Below are 24581 nucleotides of genomic sequence, written 5' to 3'. Positions count from 1 at the left end.
GCTATACAGCAGCTGAAGGTCATGCGAACTGACGCGCGGCAGAATCTGCCTTTGCACGTGATCAGCTGGGCGTCTACACCCGCGGCCGTCTTTGCCTCCTCCTCACCGTCAGGCCTGAAGGTCCGAGTGCAGCTGCAGGACAGCCCGAGCCTCCGGGTGGGCCCCGCGGCCCTCTATGGCGCTGCTCCGCGCGCTGGTCTGCGGCTTGCTGACTGCTTGGCTCTACAGCTCCGGCCTCGGGCTGCCAGTGGCGCCGGCAGGCCGCAAGAATCCTCCTCCGGCGGTGGGTGAGTGGTCCGCTACCCTTCTCTTCCCGGCAGGAAGGAGAACGCCGAGCGGCGGCGCCTGCGCACAGCCGGAGAAAGAGCGTGGGGAGCAGAGGTTCCGGCGAGCCCGGGTCCTGACGTGGCCGGCGTCGACTACGGCGCCCGGGAAGGCGACCCAGGGACGAGAGCCTGAGGGGCTGGGCGGCGGGTAATGCGTGCGCCGGGAGGGGCGCTCCAAGGGCGGGTCGGTCGGATTCCGCCCGCCTGGCTGTTTACTTCCGGCATCTCAGTTGATTGGCTCCTCGGGGCAGGCCAAGGAAAAGGGAAGCGGGGAGAGGGGTGTCCAGCACTTCGGGAGACCCCGGTCGGTCCTGAATGGAAAGGGACTGCAGTTTCCCCCTCAGCTCGGGGATGGACGTTTCCGCGGGACTCACAGTCTCTTCTGTCCTGCTCGACCGATCGGTGGCGTTTTCTGCCGCTCTGCCAGCCAGATAGTGAAAGCACCCTCGGTGTAGACTCGCCCCTTAGACTACCGGGGGACTTCCTTTCACCCGGATGCTCACTAGGCTCCCTGCGCGGGGGACCCATTTCACGCCCAACGCCAACCGGTGCCGGTCGCAGTGGTGATCTCTAAGTGTGGCCCTGGGCCGGCGGCGGCAGCAACGGCAACCCAACTTTTTAGCATTGCAGATTTGCAGCCCTTCCCAGACCTACTGAATCTGAAACGCCGACATTGGGGTTCCAAAAAATGTTGTTTAACCAACCCTCTGCGTGATTCCGCTCCGCTAAGTTTGAGACTCCTGGTCCAGAGTAGATATATTTTGGTGAGAATGCCATCTGAGCCTCCAGTTTCAAAAATCAAGGTGCCCCACCTCCTCGACTCCCTTTAAAGATAATTGCACTGTTAGAGGAAAAACAAAATTAGAGCAGGGGAAGCTCTGTTTTCTTTTGGGGGAGAGTTGTCCCTGAGACTCCGTAGCCGCTGAAACCTCTCCCTTCCCTGCCTCTGCGCTTCCTCCGGACGGGAACGCTCTTAGGGTAAATATCTTCTCTTTGAAGGCCAGTTCCTCTCGACTCAGCTTTCTTGAGTTCTGAAGCAAAAACTGTAAAAACTGTAAATCTGGCTTCCCAACTGTGTCAAATGTCAGTCATTACAAGAAATTGCCCCAAAATATTTATGTATACTGGTTTCTGCTTTTATTACAGCTTAGCTTGTGTTACTTTAATTATGTGACCGGTTAGGGTATTGAAATAAAATGTCTCAGGTTGCCTGAGGCCACACAATGGCAAATTCACCTCAATGGGCACTTTCTGGGTACTATGTGAGTCTTCACACCTGTTTTTTTGTTTTGTTTTGTTTTGAGAAGCTGCAAGGTTGAATCCTCTCCTACTGAAGGGAAGGAAGACGGGTTACTGGAGGTCAAAGGGCTGACGCGTTACTGGAGTTACGGGGGTTCAAAAGTCTGAAGTGTTCACTCGGCAGTTTCACAATTCTCCTCGTCTATACTGTTATTACAGTCCAATAGTACCAAAACGCATTTGATAAAGGGATCTTCCAAACAGGCTTTGTGTGGGTGACAAGGCTGTTTTATTTCTCTCTTGGGTCCAAGTGGACTGAATCCGAAAGGACAGGAGAAGCGGGGAACAGTGGGAATTGGCTTTATAGGTTAGGGCAATTTTTGGGGAGGCGAGGTGTTGCAGAGTAAGATCAGTTAACAGTAGTGAGGGATAGGGGCTAGGAGTATACCATACCTTAAGTTCAGTTACAACGGTGGGTGGGGTAAGGCGGAAGCGTAGTTAAGCTGGTGGGGTGGGGCAATGTGTATTCACATTATCATAAGAACAGTTAAGATGGCATGATGGAGTAAGGAGTATTCACGTTATCATAAGAACAGTTAAGATGGCAGGGTGGGGTGAGAGGCTTGTACAAGGGAAGCTCTGCTGGATGTTTAGGGATAATGGCAAAAGCAGGTTGCGGGGTGGGGGAGGATCAGCCGAGGCACGGAGAACTTCAGACTTTCTGGGTCCAGGCCTGCAGATGGAGACCTGACATAGTATTTTGCATATTTTCCACATGATGTGACCACTCCCATGCCCCCTCTTCTCAGCTCCAAATGCTTGGACTTCTTTCTTTTCTTTTCTTTTTTTTTTTTTGAGATGGAGTTTCGCTCTTGTTACCCAGGCTGGAGTGCAATGGCGCGATCTCGGCTCACCGCAACCTCCACCTCCCGGGTTCAGGCAATTCTCCTGCCTCAGCCTCCTAAGTAGCTGGGATTACAGGCACGCGCCACCACGCCCAGCTAGTTTTTTGTATTTTTAGTAGAGACGGGGTTTCACCATGTTGAGGAGGATGGTCTCGATCTCTCGACCTCGTGATCCACCCGCCTCGGCCTCCCAAAGTGCTGGGATTACAGGCTTGAGCCACCGTGCCCGGCCAACATCCACCATGCCTGGCTACTGCCTGCTTGTCTTGTGTTTTTGCATTTAAATTCCCAGTCTTTGCTTTCTGCTTTGTCAGGTTTTGGTGGTCAGAGGACAAAAATCCTAGGAAGCTTCACATGTGTGCTTTTGACTACAGTTCTTTAGATTTAGTAGGCTGGAACCTGCTTGTGTATTGGTACTGTTAAAACAAACTAAATACGACCTAAGAAGGACTCCTTATTTCTGTATTTGAATCCTTGTGGATGAACTGTAATCTAGCTTAATAGTCAGATGAAACTGAAAACTAAGAGTTAAATAAAGAGTATGCTCTTTAAACTAAGATAAGAGCTAAATAAGAGTATGGGCCTGTAACAATAGCTAAGTCTTGGCCACTCACAGCAGCCGTACTTCAACCATTCATACTGCTGAGTGTTCAAACTGTGTTCAAATTAAGGCACACTCTGAGCTGAACTGTGTCTGACTGTGGTTCATTGGGTTCTTTAAGAGAAGTTATAACATTTTCTTTGTGTTAAAAATTTTTCTGGTGTAATTTTGAGAGTTTGCTTGGATATGTGGAACACACACATATTTTTGGAAATCTTTTGAAAGATGGTCTGCAAAACAAGAAAACGTGGTGTAGTAAAAAGAACTTTGGACTTTGAACTAGGGAACATGGATTGGATGTGGGCTGTGCCACAGGCCAGGCCGTAGAAACACATATGTGCACATTTTTTACACAATTTTATTAGGGGAGGGAGATGAGGCTTCCAGATGTTCATTATTCATAAGTTGCAGGTTAAGAACCTGTCAGAGCTCTGTTCTTGGCTTCTATTTAAAGACATCTTTCGATGAATTTAAATTATTATTCCCTAATTTATCTGGCAATGCTCTGCAGTAGAAAGATCACTAGACTGGAAGTCTGGAGAGGCTGGTTCCAGTTAAGCTTTCATTACTGAGTCATCATGTGATCTTGAGAATACCCTGAAATTTGCCTTTGCCTGAATGTCATCATATAAAAATTAAAGAATGTTTGTTGAAGTGGAAATTTTGCCCAGGATTTTGTCAGCACATTGTCAGCAACGGTCCCTATTTTTAAAACTGACCCTATTTTTGTTCGTAACTGCCTCTTTCTGTTTCTGTGCCTCAATTTATTGCTTACTAACTGAAAAGCCGTAAGAAGACTGCCGCATTGTCTAAAACCTGCTGCGTTGTCTAAAGTCCTGAATTAACTTCCCCTGCCCCTTTACCTCTAAAAACTGTGTACTTTTCTTAGCGGGGGTCCAGACTTTTGGGTGTGAACCCTTCTGGGCCCACCGGCATAATAAAGTGTGTTCCTCCGATCTCCCGAGTGCTGCTTGGGTTTCTTGTCAGGTAAGATTTTCCAGAACAGGGCTACTATAGGTCATGCATATTCTAGATGCTGGAGATATAAATCTAAGTACTGAATTACATCAGAGGGGTGTACTCTTAATGCATTTCAGGTTTGGGTTTACTGAAACAAGTACTGAATATGTTTATAGTTTATTTTCCTCCCATCTTCTCAGAATCACAGATGTCATCATCTGTTTCTGAGACAGAGTTTTGTTCTTGTTGTCCAGGCTGGAGTGCAGTGGTGCAAACTCCGCCTCCCAGGTTCAAGTGATTCTCTTGCCTCAGCCTCCCAAGTAAGTGGGATTACAGGCATGTATTTTTAGTAGAGATGGGGTTTCTCCATGTTGGTCAGGCTGATCTCAAACTCCCAACCTTAGGTGATCTGCCCACCTCAGCCTCTCAAAGTTCTGGGATGACAGGTGTGAGCCACTGCGCTGGCCTTTTTTTTTTTTCCCCCAGAGGCAGGGTCTCTGTCACCCAGGCTGGAGTGCAGTGGCCCAACTTGGCTCACTGCAGACGCAATCTCCCTGGCTCAAACAAACCTTTCACCTCAGCCTCCAGAGTAGCTGGGACTACAGGTGCCTACCACCACTTTTGGCTAATTTTTGTAATTTTTTTTTTTTTTTTGAGACGGAGTTTCGCTCTTGTTACCCACGCTGGAGTGCAATGGAGCAATCTTGGCTCACTGCAACTTCCTCCTCCTGGGTTCAAGCGATTCTCCTGCTTCTGCTTCCCTAGTAGTTGGGACTACAGGTATGTGCCACCACGCCCAGCTAATTTGTTTTGTTTTGTTTTGTTTTTGTTTTTTTGTTTTTCTGTTTTTGAGACAGAGTTTTGCTCTTGTTACCCAGGCTGGAGTGCAATGGCGCGATCTTGGCTCACCACAACCTCCGCCTCCTGGGTTCAGGCAATTCTCCTGCCTCAGCCTCTTGAGTAGCTGGGATTACAGGCACGCGCCACCACGCCCAGCTAATTTTTTGTATTTTTAGTAGAGACGAGGTTTCACCAATTTGACTAGGATGGTCTCGATCTCTTGACCTTGTGATCCACCCGCCTCGGCCTCCCAAAGTGCTGGGATTACAGGCGTGAGCCACCACGCCCAGCACTAATTTTGTATTTTTAGTAGAGTTGGGATTTGTTAAGCAGGTTGGTCTTGGTCTTGAACTTCTGATCTTACGTGATCCGCCTGCCTCAGCCTGCCAAAGTGCTGGGATTGCAGGCATGAGCCACCACTCACGGCCAATTTTTGTATTTTTTGTAGAGATGGGGTTTCACCATGTTGTCCAGGCTGTTCCTAAAATCCTGAGCTCAAGCAGTCCTCCTGCTTCAGCCTCACAAAGTGCTGAGATTGCAGGCATGAATGCCAGGCATCACTATGTTTTCATGTGAGGCAAGTGAGACTGGAGATATCTGAATGTGAAAACACAGAGGAATTGTATGTGGATAAGGATACTGTGGACTCTGGAGTCAGATTTCCTGAATTTATAGTTTAGCTCTGTTGCAGATGATACATGCAACTTGGATTTAATCTCTGGGTGCTTCAGTTTCTTATCTGTAAAATGGAGTATGCATAATGATGATCTCATACATGTGAAGCATAAAAAATTGTACTGCACATGTAATAAGTACTTGAATTTTAAGTATTACTTGGAAGTGGGGTTTGAAGTTAAAAAAATAACGACAGTGAAGCTACCATTGAACTTACTTGGTACCATACACCTTCTAAGTGCTTTACTTCTTTTTTTTGAGACGGAGTTTCGCTCTTGTTACCCAGGCTGGAGTGCAAATGGCGCGATCTCGGCTCACCGCAACCTCCGCCTCCTGGGCTCAGGCAATCCTCCTGCCTCAGCCTCCTGAGTAGCTGGGATTACAGGCACGTGCCACCGCGCCCAGCTAGTTTTTTGTATTTTTAGTAGAGACGGGATTTCACCATGTTGACCAGGATGGTCTCGATCTCTTGACCTCGTGATCCACCTGCCTCAGCCTCCCAAAGTGCTGGGATTACAGGTTTGAGCCACCGCGCCCGGCCGCTTTACTTCTAATAAGTCACTTAACCCTTACTGTAGGCACTATTATTATTCCCATTTTACCAATGAAATAGGCCAAGATCACACAGCTAGATTAGTAGGTGGCAGAGCTTGTGTTGGAAGTCAAACAGTCTGACTGGTCTCTACTCTTAACCACAACACTGTATTGTTTCATGTTCATTTACTACACCATTACATTCTCTAAATAATACAAATACATGTTCACATTAAAAGGATCTTCTAGGGTGACTGAGCTATTCGCCATTTTTACTTTTTGTGCTGGATAAAGTATATCTAAGATGGAAATAAAGATTGGAATATTTTCTGCATTATGGAATAAAATAAAATTACTTTTGGCAGATGTTTTCAAATAGTGACTAAGTACCAAGTAATTGATCATAAAGGTGGTTTTATGTCTACTTTCTTCTGGATCTCTTGTTTACCATTCCTTACCATTACCATTTGTGAATATAAATGTGTTATAAAATTATAATGACAACTATGTTGGGAAGAAATAACAACCAAAGGATATCCCACCCTTTTCACCTTAACATAGCAACTGTTTTCACCTTATTATCCCAGCTTTGGGTTGTATTCAGTTGTATCATATTGATATACTTTAAACTTTGCATCCTACCTGTTTGCTCTGTTTGTGGTGTAGTACATGCTACTTTGTCACTTCTGATGTGTTTCTGATATAAATTAGTCATAATCAGAGTAAACTTGAAAACTCCAAAGTATGGAAAAATACCTATTAAAGCAATTTAAACATGGACTATAAAGATCATTGAATATATATGTAAAATGATGTATAAACAAACTTGGAGACCCTTCAGTTTGGGAGTTCAGATTTATTAGCGGTGTGTACTTGAACACGTTTTCTGTTGGACCCAGCATTAATTTTTCAATTCTAAAATGAGAACCATAATTCCCAGTTCAGAGAGTAGTTCTGAGAATCAAATGAGATAGTATCTTAAAATTGCTTGGCCGGGCGTGGTGGCTCAGGCCTGTAATCCTAGCACTTTGGGAGGCCAAGTTGGGTGGATCACCTGAAGTCAGGAGTTCAAGACCAGCTTGGCCATTGTGGTGAAACCCCATCTTTAAAATAAATAATAAATAAATAAAAATAAAATTGTTTATCACCGTGCCTGGCACATAGCAAATACTTAATAAAGACAGATACCACTCTGATTATTTGTTCTAGTATTACCTTCAATAAAAGAAACAGAAATTTCCTTTTTTTTTTCTTGAGACAGAGTTTTGCTCTTGTTGCCCAGGCTGGAGCACAGTGGCACGATCTAGGCTCACCACAACTTCTGCCTTTCAGGTTCAAGCAATTCTGCTTCAGCCTCCCAAGTAGCTGGGATTATAGGCAGTCACCATCATGCCCAGCTAATTTTTTGTATTTTTAGTAGATATGGGGTTTCTCCATGTTGGTCAGGCTGGTCTCGAACTCCCAACCTCAGGTGATATGCCCACCTCAGCCTCCCAAAATGCTGGGATTACAGGCGTGAGCCACCACACTGAAACTTTCTTAAGATGATTTCCAAGTAAGGATGCTATCAAATGAGTTTGGCTGCTTCCTAAAAACCCAATGGAAGCATCTTCTTTAACAATTGTTTCCCTTAATATTATTAACATTTTATACGAATATGTGATAGAAGATGTACCTCTATTAAATAACTTTTAAGAACCTTTGAGAATTCCCATTTTTGGCTTAAAGCTTGTATTAAAGATTTATGTTCTTTAATGTTGAGAGAAAAGGTTTTTAAGAAAGGAAGAGTGATATATAGTTCCTGGTTCTGCAGTCTGCTTACTCACTGTGTAATCCTAACAAATGACATCATATTTCTATGTCAGTTTTTCACCAAGAAGAATGTATATAATTTCTAAAATCTTAAATTCTTATAGGAGACATGCTATTAAGACCCAAGATGATATCATCATTGATCTCCCTAAAGGATATTTTCATTTATTGTGGAAACTTATCTTTGCTAAATAGTCTTTGTTAGGTTATCATGCTAATATGAATACCGAGCTCATCAGTTGTTTTTTTTTTTTTTTTGAGATGAAGTCTTGCTCTGTCGCCCAGGCTGGAGTGCAGTGGCATGATCTCAGCTCACCTCAACCTCTGCCTCCCGGGTTCAAGCAATTCTCCTGCCTCAGCCTCCTGAGTAGCTGGATTACAGGCATGCGCCACCACACTCGGCTAATTTTTTGTATTTTTGGTAGAGGTGGGGTTTCACCATGTTGGCCAGGCTGGTCTCAAACTCCTGACCTCAAATGATCCACCTGCCTCAGCCTTCTAAAGTGCTGGGATTACAGGCATGAGCCACTGGGCGCAGCCTAAGCTCATCAGTTCTGACACACTTAAGTAGTAAATTGTTCCTACAGTTCTTTGAAGCTTATCTTCTCACAGAGAAGGATTGTATTTAACTTCAAGGCATATGAACATTTAAATTACCAAGGCTTTCCTTTATCACAGGGAGGAACAACCATTTCTATTCTTACTATAAATATTTGTATGAGAATTCCAAAAGAGAAAAAGTAGATTTATCTGCATTTTTTTTTTTTTTATAATCAACAGGACAGTTTTGGCATGTGACTGACTTACACTTAGACCCTACTTACCACATCACAGATGACCACACAAAAGTGTGTGCTTCATCTAAAGGTGCAAATGCCTCCAACCCTGGCCCTTTTGGAGATGTTCTGTGTGATTCTCCATATCAACTTATTTTGTCAGCATTTGATTTTATTAAAACTTCTGGACAAGAAGCATCTTTCATGATATGGACAGGGTAAGTGATTATATAAGTATCATTAATTACTCAATATTTATTTACAATGTCCTAAGCTTCCTAAGAGTACTGAATTCCGTAAGAAGATTAATTGTGTTTTAAGAGTTATTTGATTTTCCGCCATCTTTCTGTGCCACCACAATGGTGCGCATGAATGTCCTGGCTGATGCTCTCAAGAGCATCAACAATGCTGAAAAGAGAGGCAAATGCCAGATGTTTCTTAGGCCGTGCTCCAAAGTCATCGTCCGGTTTCTTACTGTGATGATGAAGCATGGTTACATTGGCGAATTTGAAATCATTGACAGTCACAGAGCTGGGAAAATTGTTGTTAACCTCACAGGCAGGCTAAACAAGTGTGGTGCGATCAGCCCCAGATGTGATGTGCAGCTCAAAGATCTAGAAAAATGGCAGAATAATCTGCTTCCGTCCTGCCAGTTTGGTTTCATTGTATTGATAACCTCAGCTGGCATCATGGACCATGAATAAGCAAGACGAAAACACACAGGAGGGAAAATCCTGGGATCCTTTTTCTAGGGGTGTAATACATATATTTACAAATAAAATGCCTCATGGAAAAAAAAAAAGTTATTTGAGTTAAAAAACACTGGGTCAAACTAATCAACATTATTAGAGGTAAGAACAATTCTAGAAGTGTTTTGTTTTGTTTTTAATACAGACTTTAGAAATATGTCAGTGTTAACTAAGAGATGAATCCATAAACAGCACACTTGCATCAATGTCTTGAGGTGTTGATTAATGTGATACTAGGTCTTCATTAAATTATCAAAGAAGAAAGGCAATAATGGAAGTTTACCTGCCATGACAATTTTGTAAAGCACATCTTCTGGCAGTATAACTAACTAGTTCGCTTCATCATAGTAGAGTGGAGAGGCCTGTATTCCTTTACCTGGAATAATGACCATGTCTAATACTTATAGAGTATTTACTTAGGGCTTGGCACTGTTTTAATTAATTTATACATTGTAATATTTAATTTTTACAATGGGTATTATTATTATACCCATGTTACAGATGAGGAAATGAAGGCACTGAACATCTAAGTAACTTATCCGAGTATACACAGCTAGTAATTGGCAAAACCAGATTTCAAACAGGCATTTTGGCTGTGGTTCAGTTGGAATCTGCTTTTAATTATTGCAGTTTTTAGCCTCTTATAAATCTTCAGTTAGGCAGTGAATTAGACTGGGATTTCCAGCTTATCTTTTGTATTATGTTTTTGTTAATACACATTTTTATTTTACAGGATTCTCTGTAGGGTAGAAGTAGGGTGAAGAGTAGTTGGCTGTAATTTGCTGTTTTAAAATGGAAGTCTGCAATGATAGGTATAGCGAGGCATCATACATGAGTCTAGTAACTATGAAACTGATTTTGTTCTTTACAGTTCTGTCTCTTTTTCAGGGATAGCCCACCTCATGTGCCTGTACCTGAACTCTCAACAGACACTGTTATAAATGTGATCACTAATATGACAACCACCATCCAGAGTCTCTTTCCAGATCTCCAGGTTTTCCCTGCATTGGGTAATCATGACTATTGGCCACAGGTAAATTTGATGTCAACTTTCAGAAGTGCTTAAATAGTTTTTCCTATTAGTAGTGTCAAAATTGTTACAATCACTGGCCAGTGATAGGCATGGGGATGGGTCTCATAGAGGGAGAATGTGGTCTTAATCCTAACCATCCAGAAAGGCAAAGACAAGTGCTTTGGTGACTATAAAAGGATTCTTTTAATAATTCATAAGAAGTTACATCAATAGTGAGTTTTCAGAAGCAAATTATCCAGTTTGCACATTATTAATTTCTATTTTCCTTCATAATCTTCAATTTCTCTTTTCTTTTGAATAACATTCTTGTTCATTTGCATGTCCATGACAAGGTTAGCAAGTAAGGTTAATATTGGTAAATACTTACTTTTTCCAGAATTCTTACTAGACCTACAAAGATGTGCATACCCTGATCTAAGCTAGATTGTAAATAAAAACAAAAACATTACAAATTACGATAAGAAGTGAATGGCCGGGCGCGGTGGCTCAAGCCTGTAATCCCAGCACTTTGGGAGGCCGAGGCGGGTGGATCACGAGGTCAAGAGATCGAGACCGTCCTGGTCAACATGGTGAAACCCCGTCTCTACTAAAAATACAAAAAATTAGCTGGGCAAGGTGGCGTGTGCCTGTAATCCCAGCTACTCAGGAGGCTGAGGCAGGAGAATTGCCTGAACCCAGGAGGTGGAGGTTGCGGTGAGCCGAGATCGCGCCATTGCACTCCAACGTGGGTAACAAGAGCGAAACTCCGTCTCAAAAAAAAAAAAGTTTGCTGACCCCTGGTGTAGACCAACCCTTTATGCTATAGATGAGAAAACAAAGGCTCGATAATTCGAAGTGCTTGTCCAAGTGCTCAAAATCCCTTGGGAGCAGAGCCCCTACTCCAGATCTTTTCACCTCAGATCTGTGTTCACTTAAACCAGCATCGTTTTGCACATCCTTTTTCTTGCCTGACTGACATACTCAGTGTTTCCCAAACATATCTATTTTCATGCCTCTCTGTGTCCACATTTTTCTCTTTGCTTAGAGTATCTTCCCTCTCATGTCAAATGACTGCTGAGTGAGGGGCTTGATTATTTTTTTAATCTAACCTCAATAGAATAATTTTGAAAAATTGTGTTCTAGAACAAGCTTCAGTTTCAAGTGACTTCTTGGCCCTGGCCTGCTATCTTGAGATGAGTAAAATATATGAGTCTTTATGAGTCAGCCTGTGAACCAGTGGTCAGCTTTTGTTCCCATTGAGATGTTAGACTACACCGTGAAGAGGCTTGGGGATAAATGAACTCCAGCAGCCCAAGGTCACACACATTGTCTTTATATGCCTTAGGTGGCAGGAAGACTGGAATATTGGAAAACACAGGGGTTAGAGTCACAGTCACTAGAATGTAAATATTTAACCATCTCTGCTCTCCCATCCCCCTCCCCCCCACTTCCCTCCCAGCCCTGCTTTTAATAGCTTGGGCCAACTTGTGTGATTCATTTACTATCCCTAATACAGAGATCACTCATTTGTAAATAGAAGGCATAATACCTACCTTGCAAAGCTTTTGTGAGCATTGGTGATATGAAAAGGGCATGGCTTACTACCTGGCACACTATAAACCCTCAGTAAGTGGGGTGGTAGTGATTGTCGCATTAAGTGGTGACACAGGATGCATGTTTGTAACTCCTTTGAGGATTTGTTTCATTTTATTTTTATCTCTGTCCCCTTTTTGTCAAGTCAAATCTTACAGTTCAAAGAAATGCTAAGTTCTATAACGTATCCTATTGTATTAATGTATACAGCTAGGGTAAATTGGGCAGCCTGCATACCTTTAACAGTTAATTTTTTTTTTCTCTTTCTAGTTTATGATCTTATATCAAAAAATGTTCTGTTATTCCACTACCATCTTTCCAACTCACAGTTTTGGAAATCTCAAATGTAGCAGGAAAGTTCCACAACAAATTTTCCTAGAGGCTGATTTCTAACTCTGAAAATGTTAGAAACAAATTTCCTAAGTGCTATTTCTCCACTGAAATCCCATATTCATGCAGCATAGCTACATAAATATACATTCTACAAAAATATACATAGCTATAGAAATATACAGTCATATAGGTGACCCTGATCTCTGACACAAACTGAAAATACATGTTTAGTCCAATTAAAACAAGTCATTTGGTTATTACTTGCCCTGGATATATCTCTATTTCCATCATGTATTAGGCGCATGTATCAAGAACTACTATGACCTGGGCATCTAACTTATGATAAACTCCTCTCAGAAATAGATCTGTTTTACTAGTATGAAGAAGAAAATAAACAGAGTGAAACAGGGGCATCAGTCATTAAACCTAATTTTTTATAACAAAATTAAAAAGTTATCCAATTTATGCCAGGTGCGGTGACTCACACCTGTAATCCCAGCATTTTGTGGGGGCCAAGGCAGGCAGATCACTGGTCAGGAGATCGAGACCATCCTGGCTAATATGGTGAAACCCTGTCTCTACTAAAATATAGAAAGTTAGCTGGGTGTGGTGGCACACGCCGGTAGTCCTAGCTATTCGAGAGGCTGAGGCAAGAGAATCACCTGAACCCAGGAGGCAGAGGCTGCAGTCAGCCAAGATCACGCCACTTCATTCCAGCCTGGGTGAGACTGAGACACTGTCTCAAAAAAAAAAAAAAAAAAAAAAAAAAAAAGGTATCCAATTCACAAATGATTAATGATTTCTGGTTCTTTCTTTCTCTAACTTCCTTCCTTCCTTTGCCTCCCTTCCTTCTTTCTTTCCTTCCTTCCATCCTTCCTTCCTTCCTTCTTTCCTATTTCTCCCTTTCTTTCAGACTGGGCCTTTATCTGTTACCCAGGCTGGAGTGCAATGCAGTGGTACAATCATAGATAAATGCAGCCTTAACATCGGGCTGAAGCTATCCTCCTGCCTCAGCCTCTCAAAGTGTTGGGATTATAGGCATGAGTCACCATGCCCTGCTTCAGTATTTACTTTCTTAAATTTTTTTTTATTTGTTTTCCCCCTGAATGAGGGTCCCCATTTACTTCTACACTAGAACTTATGACCCCCTGAAGACACTTTATGATAATAAAAATGTTTTGTACTTATATTATTTTAAAAATAAAAATATTTTGATATAATTTATGCTGCCATAAAAAGAATTCTCTAAATCAAAAGTGTGTGATTGTAAACCTTTATTCAAAGAGTTAAGAAGCTTATAATAGTTCAGAAGGCTTTATTAAATTCTAAAACATGATGTTTTCCTGTTCTCTTGGCATGCTGCATCAGGCAGTGCACATTCAAGCTCTTACCTGCCTTTGGTATCTCTTTAATGAGCACACTCCCATATCCACCCTACTTCCTAGCCATGCTAAAACATGAGCTTTTCTCTGTGTGTGGCACATACCTACGTGACTGTGCCTATGGCTGTACCTGTGCCTGTGCCTATGGCTGTACCTGTGCCTGTGTTTGTATCTGGACCATTGCATTTGCTTTGATGCCCTTTTGTTAAAGTCCTGGCTCAACTGCTGTCTTCACTCTCTACCCTAATTCCCTGGGCTACACTTTTTCTTTTTTTTTTTTTGAGACGGAGTTTTGCTCATGTTACCCAGGCTGGAGTGCAATGGCACGATCTCAGCTCACCGCAACCTCCACCTCCTGGGTTCAAGCAATTCTCCTGCCTCATCCTCCTGAGTAGCTGGGATTACAGGCACGCACCACCATGCCCAGCTAATTTTTTGTATTTTTAGTAGAGACGGGGTTTCACCATGTTGACCAGGATGGTCTCGATCTCTTGACCTCGTGATCCACACGCCTCGGCCTCCCAAAGTGCTGGGATTACAGGCGTGAGCCACCATGCCTGGCCTTTTTTTCTTTTTTTCTTTTTTAGAGACAAAGCCTCACTCAGTCACCCAAGCTAAAGTGCAGGGGCGCGATCTTGGCTCACTGCAACCTTCACCTCCTGGGTTCCAGTGATTCTCCTGCCTCAGCCTCCTAAGTAGCTGTGATTATAGGTGCTCGCCACCTCAGCTAATTTTTGTATTTGTAGTAGAAACAGGGTTTCACCATGTTGACCAGGCTCTTCTTGAACTTCTGACCTCAAATGGTCCACCCGTCTTGGCCTCCCAAAGTGCTGGGATCATAGGCGTGCGCCACCGCGCCTGGGCCTGGGCTACACTTGATTGTTCTTGCTTCCAGGCTCCCAGGACCTCTGCGGTAGTGCCCAGCACATTGTCTTATAGTTAACTGGCTACATTTTGTTCCCCAGTCTCCAACTAAGTTATATTCCTTGAAGATGAAGTCTATCTAATATTCGTCCTTGCACCTCTAGATGCCTAACATAGTTGTCAGTGCTCAAGTAATGTTTACATTAATTCAGCCATATATCTTTAAAGTTTCAATGGTGGATTATATTGTTTGTGGCCAGGATCAACTGCCTGTAGTCACCAGTAAAGTGTACAATGCAGTGGCAAACCTCTGGAAACCGTGGCTAGATGAAGAAGCTATTAGTACTTTAAGGAGAGGTAAGTGAAAGACTTACTTATTCCTATTTTGCCTCAATTTTTATTCATGTTGTTTAGATTTTTTTTGTTGTTATTGACAGAGTCTTGCTCTGTCATCAGGAGCCCGGCTGGAGCACAGTGGTGTGATCTTGGCTCACTGCAATCTCTGCCTCCTGGGTTTAAGCAATTCTGCCTCAGCCTCCCAAGTAGCTGGGACTACAGGTGTGCGCTACCACGCACAGCTAATTTTTGTATTTTTTAGTAGAGACGGGGTTTCTACTAAAACCCCGTTGGCCAGGATGGTCTCGACCTCGTGATCCACCCACCTCAGCCTCCCAAAGTGCTGGGATTATAAGTGTGAGCCACTGCTCCCAGCTAGACTTAAATTTTTAATGTTTGCTTGAGTGTGCCAATTCTGGAGCGCCTCTGCTCTATTACTACAGTGAGTAGCAATGCTGCCTGTGACACGCGTCACGAACCTGTTTATTTTGCCGGGCACTCTTCCTGTTCTTCCACTCTTTTGTTCTTCTACTCTTAATTAGGTAGGTATGTTCCCCATGGAGCAAAAGCTGAACTTTGGATTTGAATGTAAATAAAGATGTAAATAAAGGAAAATTGATTGAGAAGAGAGAATGGACACTAACTTCTAACCAAGCAGCACAATTTTATGAAACAAACAGCTGGTAAAGTGAGGATAACTAAGCTTTTAACATGGACTTTGAGGTGCTTGGGAAAGTAATGCATAATTAGTGCGTAGTAAGGCTTCCCTGGGTAATGTCTAAAGGCCCTCTGCTCCTGTGGCTTTTGACACATTATGTAAATCCCTGACATTTTGTGAGTTTAGCTGAGGTGCCCAGCTGTTAAACTAAGACTTTGGTGTTTTTAGAATGTTGAGACGAGTATTAAGTTAATGGCTAGATTTCTGTCAGTTAAAAGGCTTTCTTTCAGTATTTTTATTCTTTGGCTTTTGCCACTGTTTTGTTACCGTTTTGGCTAGCATGCAGCAAATCACAATATATAAGAATTCAAGACATGATATCTTAGAATTAGACTATGGTTCTGATTAATCTAGGGAACTATAGTCTTTTTTTTTTTTTTTTGTGAGACAGAGTTTCACTCTTGTTGCCCAGGCTAGAGTGCAAATGGTACGGTCTCAGCTCACCACAACCTCCGCCTCCTAGGTTCAAGTAATTCTCCTGGCTCAGACTCCTGAGTAGCTGGGATTATAGGCATCTGCCACCACACCCAGCTAATTTTATATTTTTAGTAGAGACAGGGTTTCACCATGTTGGTCAGGCTGGTCTCGAACTCCTGATCTCAAGAGACCTGTCCCCGCTTGACCTCCCAACATGCTGGAATTACAGGCATGAGTCACCATGCCCAGCCTATGTCTAGTCTTAGGCTTCACATCCTACAAGATGTGGGGAACACTCCCGTGTGAGACCCCTAAAAGGCGTGAGTCTCACTATACGGTGAGTTTGATCTCAAACACAGTTTCCTACTGGAGGCAGTCGAGCTATCCGGAAATATAGGAACTGAAAGATGAATGATCAGTTTCTAATATCAACCACAATATCGTTTTGGGCCTAAAACTATGCGTTGCTGCTAGACCGAGTGACCCCCTGCGGGCAACCAGTTCCTGCTTTTAACCCTTTTATGACTTTAAGAATAAGTTTTAACCTTTACTTACCTAACTGCCTTGTACCCTAGATAATGGTTTAACTATTGATATTTGCAAAGCAAAATGCCACCATAAGGGATGGCTTTGATTCCTGACTCAGAGATTCCTGAATGGGGAAGTTAAGTTGAGTCAGGAGTAGACAAAGGAGAATCTGATTAAAAGATATTCTGATGAGCAAAACCAAAAAACCTTTTCACATTTCAGTTCTAAAACAAGGTCAAACCAGAGATACCTGCAGCCAGGAGGAATAATGTTTGGATATGAAACAAGCTTTGTGAATGATGTTTGGATATAAACAAGCCTTGTGAATAATGTTTGGATATAAACAAGCTTTGTGAATAATGTTTGGATTGTAGAAAATTTTGTTACTTTTTACAACCATTGATCGCATATCTGACTTCTCTATTGTATAGGCCATGTGAGGCATACATTTGCATTCCTCTTACGTAAACCAGAGCCAAGAAAGTGTATTTATTCCTGGCCTTTGAAAAATAAAATTTGCGGGCCGGGTGCGGTGGCTCAAGCCTGTAATCCCAGCACTTTGGGAGGCCGAGGCGGGTGGATCACGAGGTTGAGAGATCCAGACCATCCTGGTCAACATGGTGAAACCCTGTCTCTACTAAAAATACAAAAAATTAGCTGGGCATGGTGGCTCATGCCTGTAATCCCAGCTACTCAGGAGGCTGAGGCAGGAGAATTGCCTGAACCCAGGAGGCGGAGGTTGCGGTGAGCCGAGATGGCGCCATTGCACTCCAGCCTGGGTAACAAGAGCGAAACTCCGTCTCAAAAAAAAAAAATAAATAAAAGAAAAATAAAATTTGCTGTTTAGGCACAGCCTATCAGCACTCCAGACGCCTCGCTTTCTCTCTCTCTGTCTTTATTAATTTCCCAGGCGCACTCCCTCTTCCGGGTATTGGGACCCTCTTGCAGGTCGAGAGACCCCCGGGCAGACGTGCCTACCTGTCCCGGACGGTCCACGACAACAAGACACATGGAGAGCTTGTGTAGGTTGAAGTGAAGGGATAGCCACAAAGAATGATCAAGATTCCTAAAGAAATTCTCTGCGTTCTAAGGAGGCTCAGCATAAAGCAGGGGAGGCAGAAAACAGCTGAGAAGTAGAATCCAGGCCCTGAGAAAACGCTATATGAGTTTATAATGATACCCATTCCCATGATAGCCCTCAAAGCTCCAGTTAAACACTGGAGTATAATACTAAGTTAAAAGTCATAAAAGGAATCCTGAGAAAGTTTTAGAGGCAAAAGTGATTTGGAGCAGAGATGCTCTGCATGAAGGGCCTGAAATCCCAGGGCCCCTAGTGAAACCTTTTGTCATTTTCTACTACTAGGACAGGAAGGGAAGTGTCTCAAAAATAACTTCCGACAAATTCAAGCCTAACTGCCCTGCTACTACCATAGTAAAAATAATGTGTTATGACTACAAGAAAAAACAAAATTAAAGAGGCAGTGATCCATCATGATTGAAAGCTAGAGAAAGTTATGAATAGTGAGTGGGCTCAGGGCAAAGAAAGCTGGGCCAGATCTGAGTGCCCAGCTCTGCAGGTACCATTGCAGCAGACCCTTGGGTGTCCCGTCACCACTGGTTCAGAGGCGTGGGTAGAATGATGCCTTTAAACCTCTTTTCTTCTGAGATTGTAGTAGCTGTGATTTGTCTGACCCTTTTTTATTCTTAGTAATCTCTAGCAAGATCCATGTGTGTTACTATTCTTTGGATTTTATATTTCACAATGTCTCTCAGCTTAAGCCCCTAATCATAAAAATAGAAGTTGATGTGTGAATCTTTCTTTCATAAGATTCAATCTTGTTGGCCGGGCGCAGTGGCTCAAGCCTGTAATCCCAGCACTTTGGGAGGCCGAGGCGGGTGGATCACAAGGTCAAGAAATCGAGACCATCCTGGTCAACATGGTGAAACCCCGTCTCTACTAAAAATACAAAAAAATTAGCTGGGCATGGTGGCGCGTGCCTGTAATCCCAGCTACTCAGGAGGCTGAGGCAGGAGAATTGCCTGAACCCAGGAGGCGGAGGTTGCGGTGAGCCGAGATGGCGCCATTGCACTCCAGCCTGGGTAACAAGAGCCAAACTCCATCTTAAAAAAAAAAAAAAAAAAAAAAAAAAAGATTCAATCTTGTTGCTTACTGCCCAAACAGTTATTTATCTTTTCATCTGAATATTGGATACAACCATTATTTCAGTATGTTGGAAGTGCCAGAATGGGACCTACAACCATAGCAGATTTTCAGTAAATGCTTGTTATACCTGCTTCTTATCTAACAACAGCCTATCTATGTGCCAACTAAACAATGAGAAATACGTACCAGCCTCCTGACTGGATTGTAAACCCCAGGAATTTGCTTTTACCATGCCTTTGTATATGTGTGTGTTTTCCTAAATGTGTTTTAAAATTGTTTTTATAGGTGGTTTTTATTCACAGAAAGTTACAACTAATCCAAACCTTAGGATCATCAGTCTAAACACAAACTTGTACTACGGCCCCAATATCAAGACCTTGAACAAGACTGACCCAGCCAACCAATTTGAATGGCTAGAAAGTACACTGAACAGCTCTCAGCAGAATAAGGAGAAGGTAGATCCTATAGACCAAAACCATCTGGGAATAAGCAGAAGGCTAAATTTGTACGTTTGTTAAACTTGGGGTAGAGTCGGGTATCAATAAAATTTGAAGTGGTTTTTTTTTTTTTTCCATAAACACCTTACAACTCATGGTTGTTTTCTTGTATGTGTGTGGTTATTTTTTGAGACAGAGCCTTGCTCTGTTGCTTAGGCTGGAGTGCAATGGCAACCGTCTTGGCTCATTGCATCCTCTACCTCCCAGGGTCAAGCGATTCTCCTGCCTCAGCCTCCTGAATAGCTGGGATTACAGGCATCTGCCACCATGTCTGTCTGATTTTTATAGTTTTTTTTTTTTTTTTTTTTTTTTTTTGAGACGGAGTTTTCGCTCTTGTTACCCAGGCTGGAGTGCAATGGCACGATCTCGGCTCACCGCAACCTCCGCCTCCTGGGTTCAGGCAATTCTCCTGCCTCAGCCTCCTGAGTAGCTGGGATTACAGGCACACACCACCATGCCCAGCTATTTTTTTTGTATTTTTGGTAGAGACGGGGTTTCACCATGTTGACCAAGATGGTCTCGATCTCTTGACCTTGTGATCCACCCGCCTTGGCCTCCCAAAGTGCTGGGATTACAGGCTTGAGCCACCGCGCCCGGCTGATTTTTATAGTTTTAGTAGAGATGGGATTTCATCATGTTGGCTAGGCTAGTCTTGAACTCCTGACCTCAGGTGATCCACCAGCCTCACCCTCCCAAAGTGCTAGGATTAAAGGTGTGAGCCACCAAGGCCGGCCAAGTCATTTTAGTTTGTTTTTTTGTTTTTGTTTTTTGTTTTCAGACACAGGTGTCTCACTCTGTTGCCTAGGCTAGAGTGCAGTGGCACGATCATGGCTCACTGAAGCTTCAACCTCCTGGGCTCAAGTGATTCTCCCACCTCAGCCTCCTGAGTAGATGGGACTATGGACAGGCATGCACCACCACACCTGGCTAATTTTTTTTCTATTGTTTTTATTTTATTTTTTATTTTTATTTTTTGAGACAGAGTTTCGCTCTTGTTACCCAGGCTGGAGTGCAATGGCGTGATCTCGGCTCACCGCAACCTCCGCCTCCTGGGTTCAGGCAATTCTCCTGCCTCAGCCTCCCGAGTAGCTGGGATTACAGGCACGTGCCACCACGCCCAGCTAGTTTTTTGTATTTTTAGTAGAGACGGGTTTTCACCATGTTGACCAGGATGGTCTCTATCTCTCGACCTCGTCTATTATTTTTTGTAGAGACAAGATTTCACCATGTTGCCCAGGCTGGTCTCAAACTCTCGGGGGGCTCAAGCAACCCACCTGCTTTGGCCTCCCAAAGTGCTGTACTTACAGGCCTGAGCCACGTTGCGTGGCCAGTTTTATTTTGTTTTGCTTTTACTACTTTTAAGATTAGTGGACATTTATTGGTATAAAAAGAGGCCAAATCAAAAAATTGTGACTGAAGTCACAGATTGTTATATCATCAACACTGTGCAAATATAGTAACCTTAATAGTTTTATAATTTCATCTCTTTTTGTTGTAAGTAGACGAGATGGTAGATTTGTTTCCTAAATTATAATTAATATACTTTCAATCTTGGGTATCTAAATGTCATTTAGTTATGATAAATGTGCAGAAAGATTCTCATGAGTCCTCCTTGTGCTTCTTTTTCCAGGTGTACATCATAGCGCATGTTCCCGTGGGGTATCTGCCGTATTCAAAGAGCATCACAGCAATGAGAGAATACTATAATGAGAAATTGATAGATATTTTTCGAAAATACAGTGATGTCATTGCAGGGCAATTTTATGGACACACTCACAGAGACAGCATTATGGTTCTTTCAGATAAAAAAGGTAATGTAATGCTGTGTTTGCATCTCCCCAGTCCAAGAGTCTAGAGCAAAGCAGTGAATATTCAGTAAATCTGCTGATTTAGTAAATTAAATATTTTATTCAAAAATCTGCCAGCACTAGCCTTTTCTGAATTATCCTCAATGGTTGTATGATGAGTGTCCAAATCATAATATTAGGCCTGTAGCTGGATTTCTTCAACATGAGCTCCTATTCGCTCCACAGGGCCAGTGTTATTTATTTGCCATCGGTACAAAAGCCTCAGAAACCCTCAGCTCACTCAAATTTTCTTTTAAATCTTCGTGTTTAAAGAAACATCATTCTTCTTTTAACTGCTACACTCAAGTTTCTTTTGATGTTACTTGTTTTATTTCTCAGAATTTAGAAAGCAAAGCAAAGTTTACACAACAGCTTAAAATAAAATATGTTAAGCTCTTGTAAGTTCTTATTGATACATATATAAGCAGAGAGATGATACGAACAAGCCCGTGAACTCATCACTCATATTCAACAGCTATTAAAATTTGTCCACATTTGCTTTGCCTATTCCTTTTATATTCTTTTAATTTTTTTGCTGAAGTATTTGAAAGTGAATCTCAAACACTGGATCTATTTCAGTACTTTCTGTATTCATTGCTAAAGTATGTGGATAATTTACATTACCACAATAACATTAACTTACTTAACAAAATCGTCAATATTAACCTGTATCAATAACAAAAATATCCCTATTTTCTCAAAATTGTCTTTTTATAGTTGTTTCAAGTCAGTATCCATCAATGATCATGTATCACTTGGCTATAGGACCTATTTATATTTTTAATATGGTTAAACTCTATTATTTAAGAACGTATGTTTATGTATGTTTTGTTCAGGAAGTCCAGTAAATTCTTTGTTTGTGGCTCCTGCTGTTACACCAGTGAAGAGTGTTTTAGAAAAACAGACCAACAATCCTGGTATCAGACTATTTCAGTATGATCCTGGTGACTATAAATTATTGGTAAGTTGGCAGATTTCAGAGCTGACCCCATATTTATGCATATTTTTGGAGTTTTCATCAGTTTAGTTGAATTTTTCTCAGACAGCTATGTGAGATGTATTTTGTCAAAATCTCCTGGCCTCCTTCTGTTTTATACTTGCAATGTTATCAAGACTTACTAAGTGTGAGCTGATGAAGTTAGTCTTTGGAAAGCTGTTTCTGTTCTTCTTCTTTTTTTTTTTTTTTTTTTGAGACAGAGTTTCACTCTTGTTACCCAGGCTGGAGTGCAATGGCGCGATCTCAGCTCACCACAACCTCTGCCTCCTGGGTTCAGGCAATTCTCCTGCCTCAGCCTCCCGAGTAGCTGAGACTACAGGCACGTGCCACCATGCCCAGCTAATTTTTTTGTATTTTTAGTAGAGACGGGGTTTCACCACATTGACCAGGATGGTCTCGATCTCTTGACCTCGTGAATCACCCGCCTTGGCCTCCCAAAGTGCTGGGATTACAGGCTTGAGCCACCGCGCCCGACCCTTAATTTTTTTTTAAAGACGGGGTTTCACCATATTGATGGGGCTGATCTTGAACTCCTGACCTCAGGTGATCCACCCACCTCAGCCTCCCAAAGTGCTAGGATTACAGGCATGAGCCACTGCACCCGGCAGCACCAAATAATTTCTAAAAAACGTAAATATCTGACATAATATCTAAATAATTTCTTGAAACGTAACAATGTGTATAGTAAGACTCCATATTTTGAAAAAGCCGAAAATGTAAATAAGTATGCATATTCCAAATATTTATCTTTGTTTTGATGTAGAGCCTAGAACACCAAATGTTTAACAACTGGTTTACTGAGGAGAAAAGTGCCTTAATTTGTAGTGTTTTCCAGCGTCCCTGACAGAAATACTCACATCATGAACAATTTCAGGCTACCAAAGTGCCACAGATTGACTAGCAACATTGCTAAAAATTTGACAATAGGCTTTTGTGAGCTGGTACAAGCTACCTCTAGCACACCACTGATACATACAACTATTAGTGATGGCTACCTCTGAGGTGTGTGAACTGAAGGTTTTTTATTTTGTACCTCTCTGTATGTATAGTTTGGATTATGTGCTATTGTGTTCTTTCATTCTTTTTAAAACTGAAAAAGTGATAAAAATTTTGTATTGAGTCTCTTTTTCTTTCTTTCTTTTTTTCTTCTTCTTTTTTTTTTTTTTGAGAGAAAGTCTTGCTCTGTTGTCCAGGCTGGGGTGCAGTGGCTCAATCTTGGCTCACTGCAACCTCTGCCTTCTGGGTTCCAGTGATTCTCCTACCCCAGCCTCCCAAGTAGCTGGGATTATAGGCAGCTGCCACCATACTTGGCTAATTTTTTTTTTTTTTTTTTTTTTGTATTTTTAGTAGAAACGGGAATTCACCATGTTGTTCAGGCTGGTCTTGAACTCCTCAGTAATTACCTCAGGTAATCTACTTGTCTCAGCCTCCCAAAGTGCTGGGATTACAGCCTAGTCTAAAATGCCACATAAATTGTAACATGAACACTTCCTGTTGTACAGTGCCTTATGTACCAAAAAATGAACCAGGCTTTGTTACCGTTCTTAACTGTAGGATATGTTGCAGTATTACTTGAACCTGACAGAGGCGAATCTAAAGGGAGAGTCCATCTGGAAGCTGGAGTATATGCTAACCCAGACCTATGACATTGAAGATTTGCAGCCGGAAAGTTTATACGGATTAGCTAAACAATTTGCAATCCTAGACAGTAAGCAGTTTATAAAATACTACAATTACTTCTTTGTGAGTTATAACAGCAGTGTAATATGTGATAAGATGTGTAAGGCCTTTCAGATTTGTGCAATCATGAATCTTGATAATATTTCCTATGTAGATTGCCTCAAACAATTGTTCATAAAGCACAATTACTAGTATTTTATAGTTTTTGTTAATAGAAAATGTAACACTGCTCTGATTCTGAGATCAATTTGTGGAACTTTTACATAAATCTTTGTTAATTACTGAGTGGATAAGTAGACTTCCTCTCTTTGCTTTGTTTTTTTTTTTTAAGATGGAGTTTCACTCTTGTTACCCAGGCTGGAGTGCAATGGTGCGATCTCGGCTTACCGCAGCCTCTGCGTCCTGGGTTCAGGCAATTCTCCTGCCTCAGCCTCCTGAGTAGCGGGGATTACAGGCACGCGCCACCATGCCCAGCTAATTTCTTGTATTTTTAGGAGAGACAGGGTTTCACCATGTTGACCAGGATGGTCTGGATCTCTTGACCTCGTGATCCACCCACCTCGGCCTCCCAAAGTGCTGGTATTACAGGCGTGAGCCACCGCGCCCAGCCCTCTTTTTTTTTATGCCCAAATATAGATATCTTTATCATTCTAAATTTTATTGTATATTTAAACTGCTCATTAATAGAATGAAGGACGTAAATGGGATATAAATATTCCATTTGTATAATTATATCTAATTTGTACCCTTGTTAAAATTGTCATTTATACAATAAAGCAAATGATTTATCTTTAAA

The 24581-nt window shown here is 42.2% G+C and overlaps 1 protein-coding gene and 1 pseudogene across 1 annotated transcript; both read left to right on the top strand.

Moving 5' to 3' along the window:
• The first annotated feature begins 175 nt into the window (after positions 1-175).
• SMPDL3A (sphingomyelin phosphodiesterase acid like 3A) lies at positions 176-24581 on the top strand. The gene is made up of 8 exons (XM_039467388.2): positions 176-287; positions 8673-8886; positions 10306-10450; positions 14862-14958; positions 19050-19219; positions 20892-21072; positions 21945-22069; positions 23660-24581. Exons 1-8 carry the CDS (start codon positions 176-178, stop codon positions 23975-23977), a joined length of 1362 nt encoding a protein of 453 aa, XP_039323322.2. The 3' UTR covers positions 23978-24581.
• LOC141584268 (small ribosomal subunit protein uS8 pseudogene) lies at positions 8895-10247 on the top strand (annotated as a pseudogene).

The sequence above is a fragment of the Saimiri boliviensis genome, chromosome 4 (genome assembly GCF_048565385.1).
Source record: "Saimiri boliviensis isolate mSaiBol1 chromosome 4, mSaiBol1.pri, whole genome shotgun sequence".
In the NCBI taxonomy this organism is placed as follows: domain Eukaryota; kingdom Metazoa; phylum Chordata; class Mammalia; order Primates; family Cebidae; genus Saimiri; species Saimiri boliviensis.
Note: the sequence above shows the minus strand (reverse complement) of the source record. Positions and strands in the feature narration are given on the sequence as shown.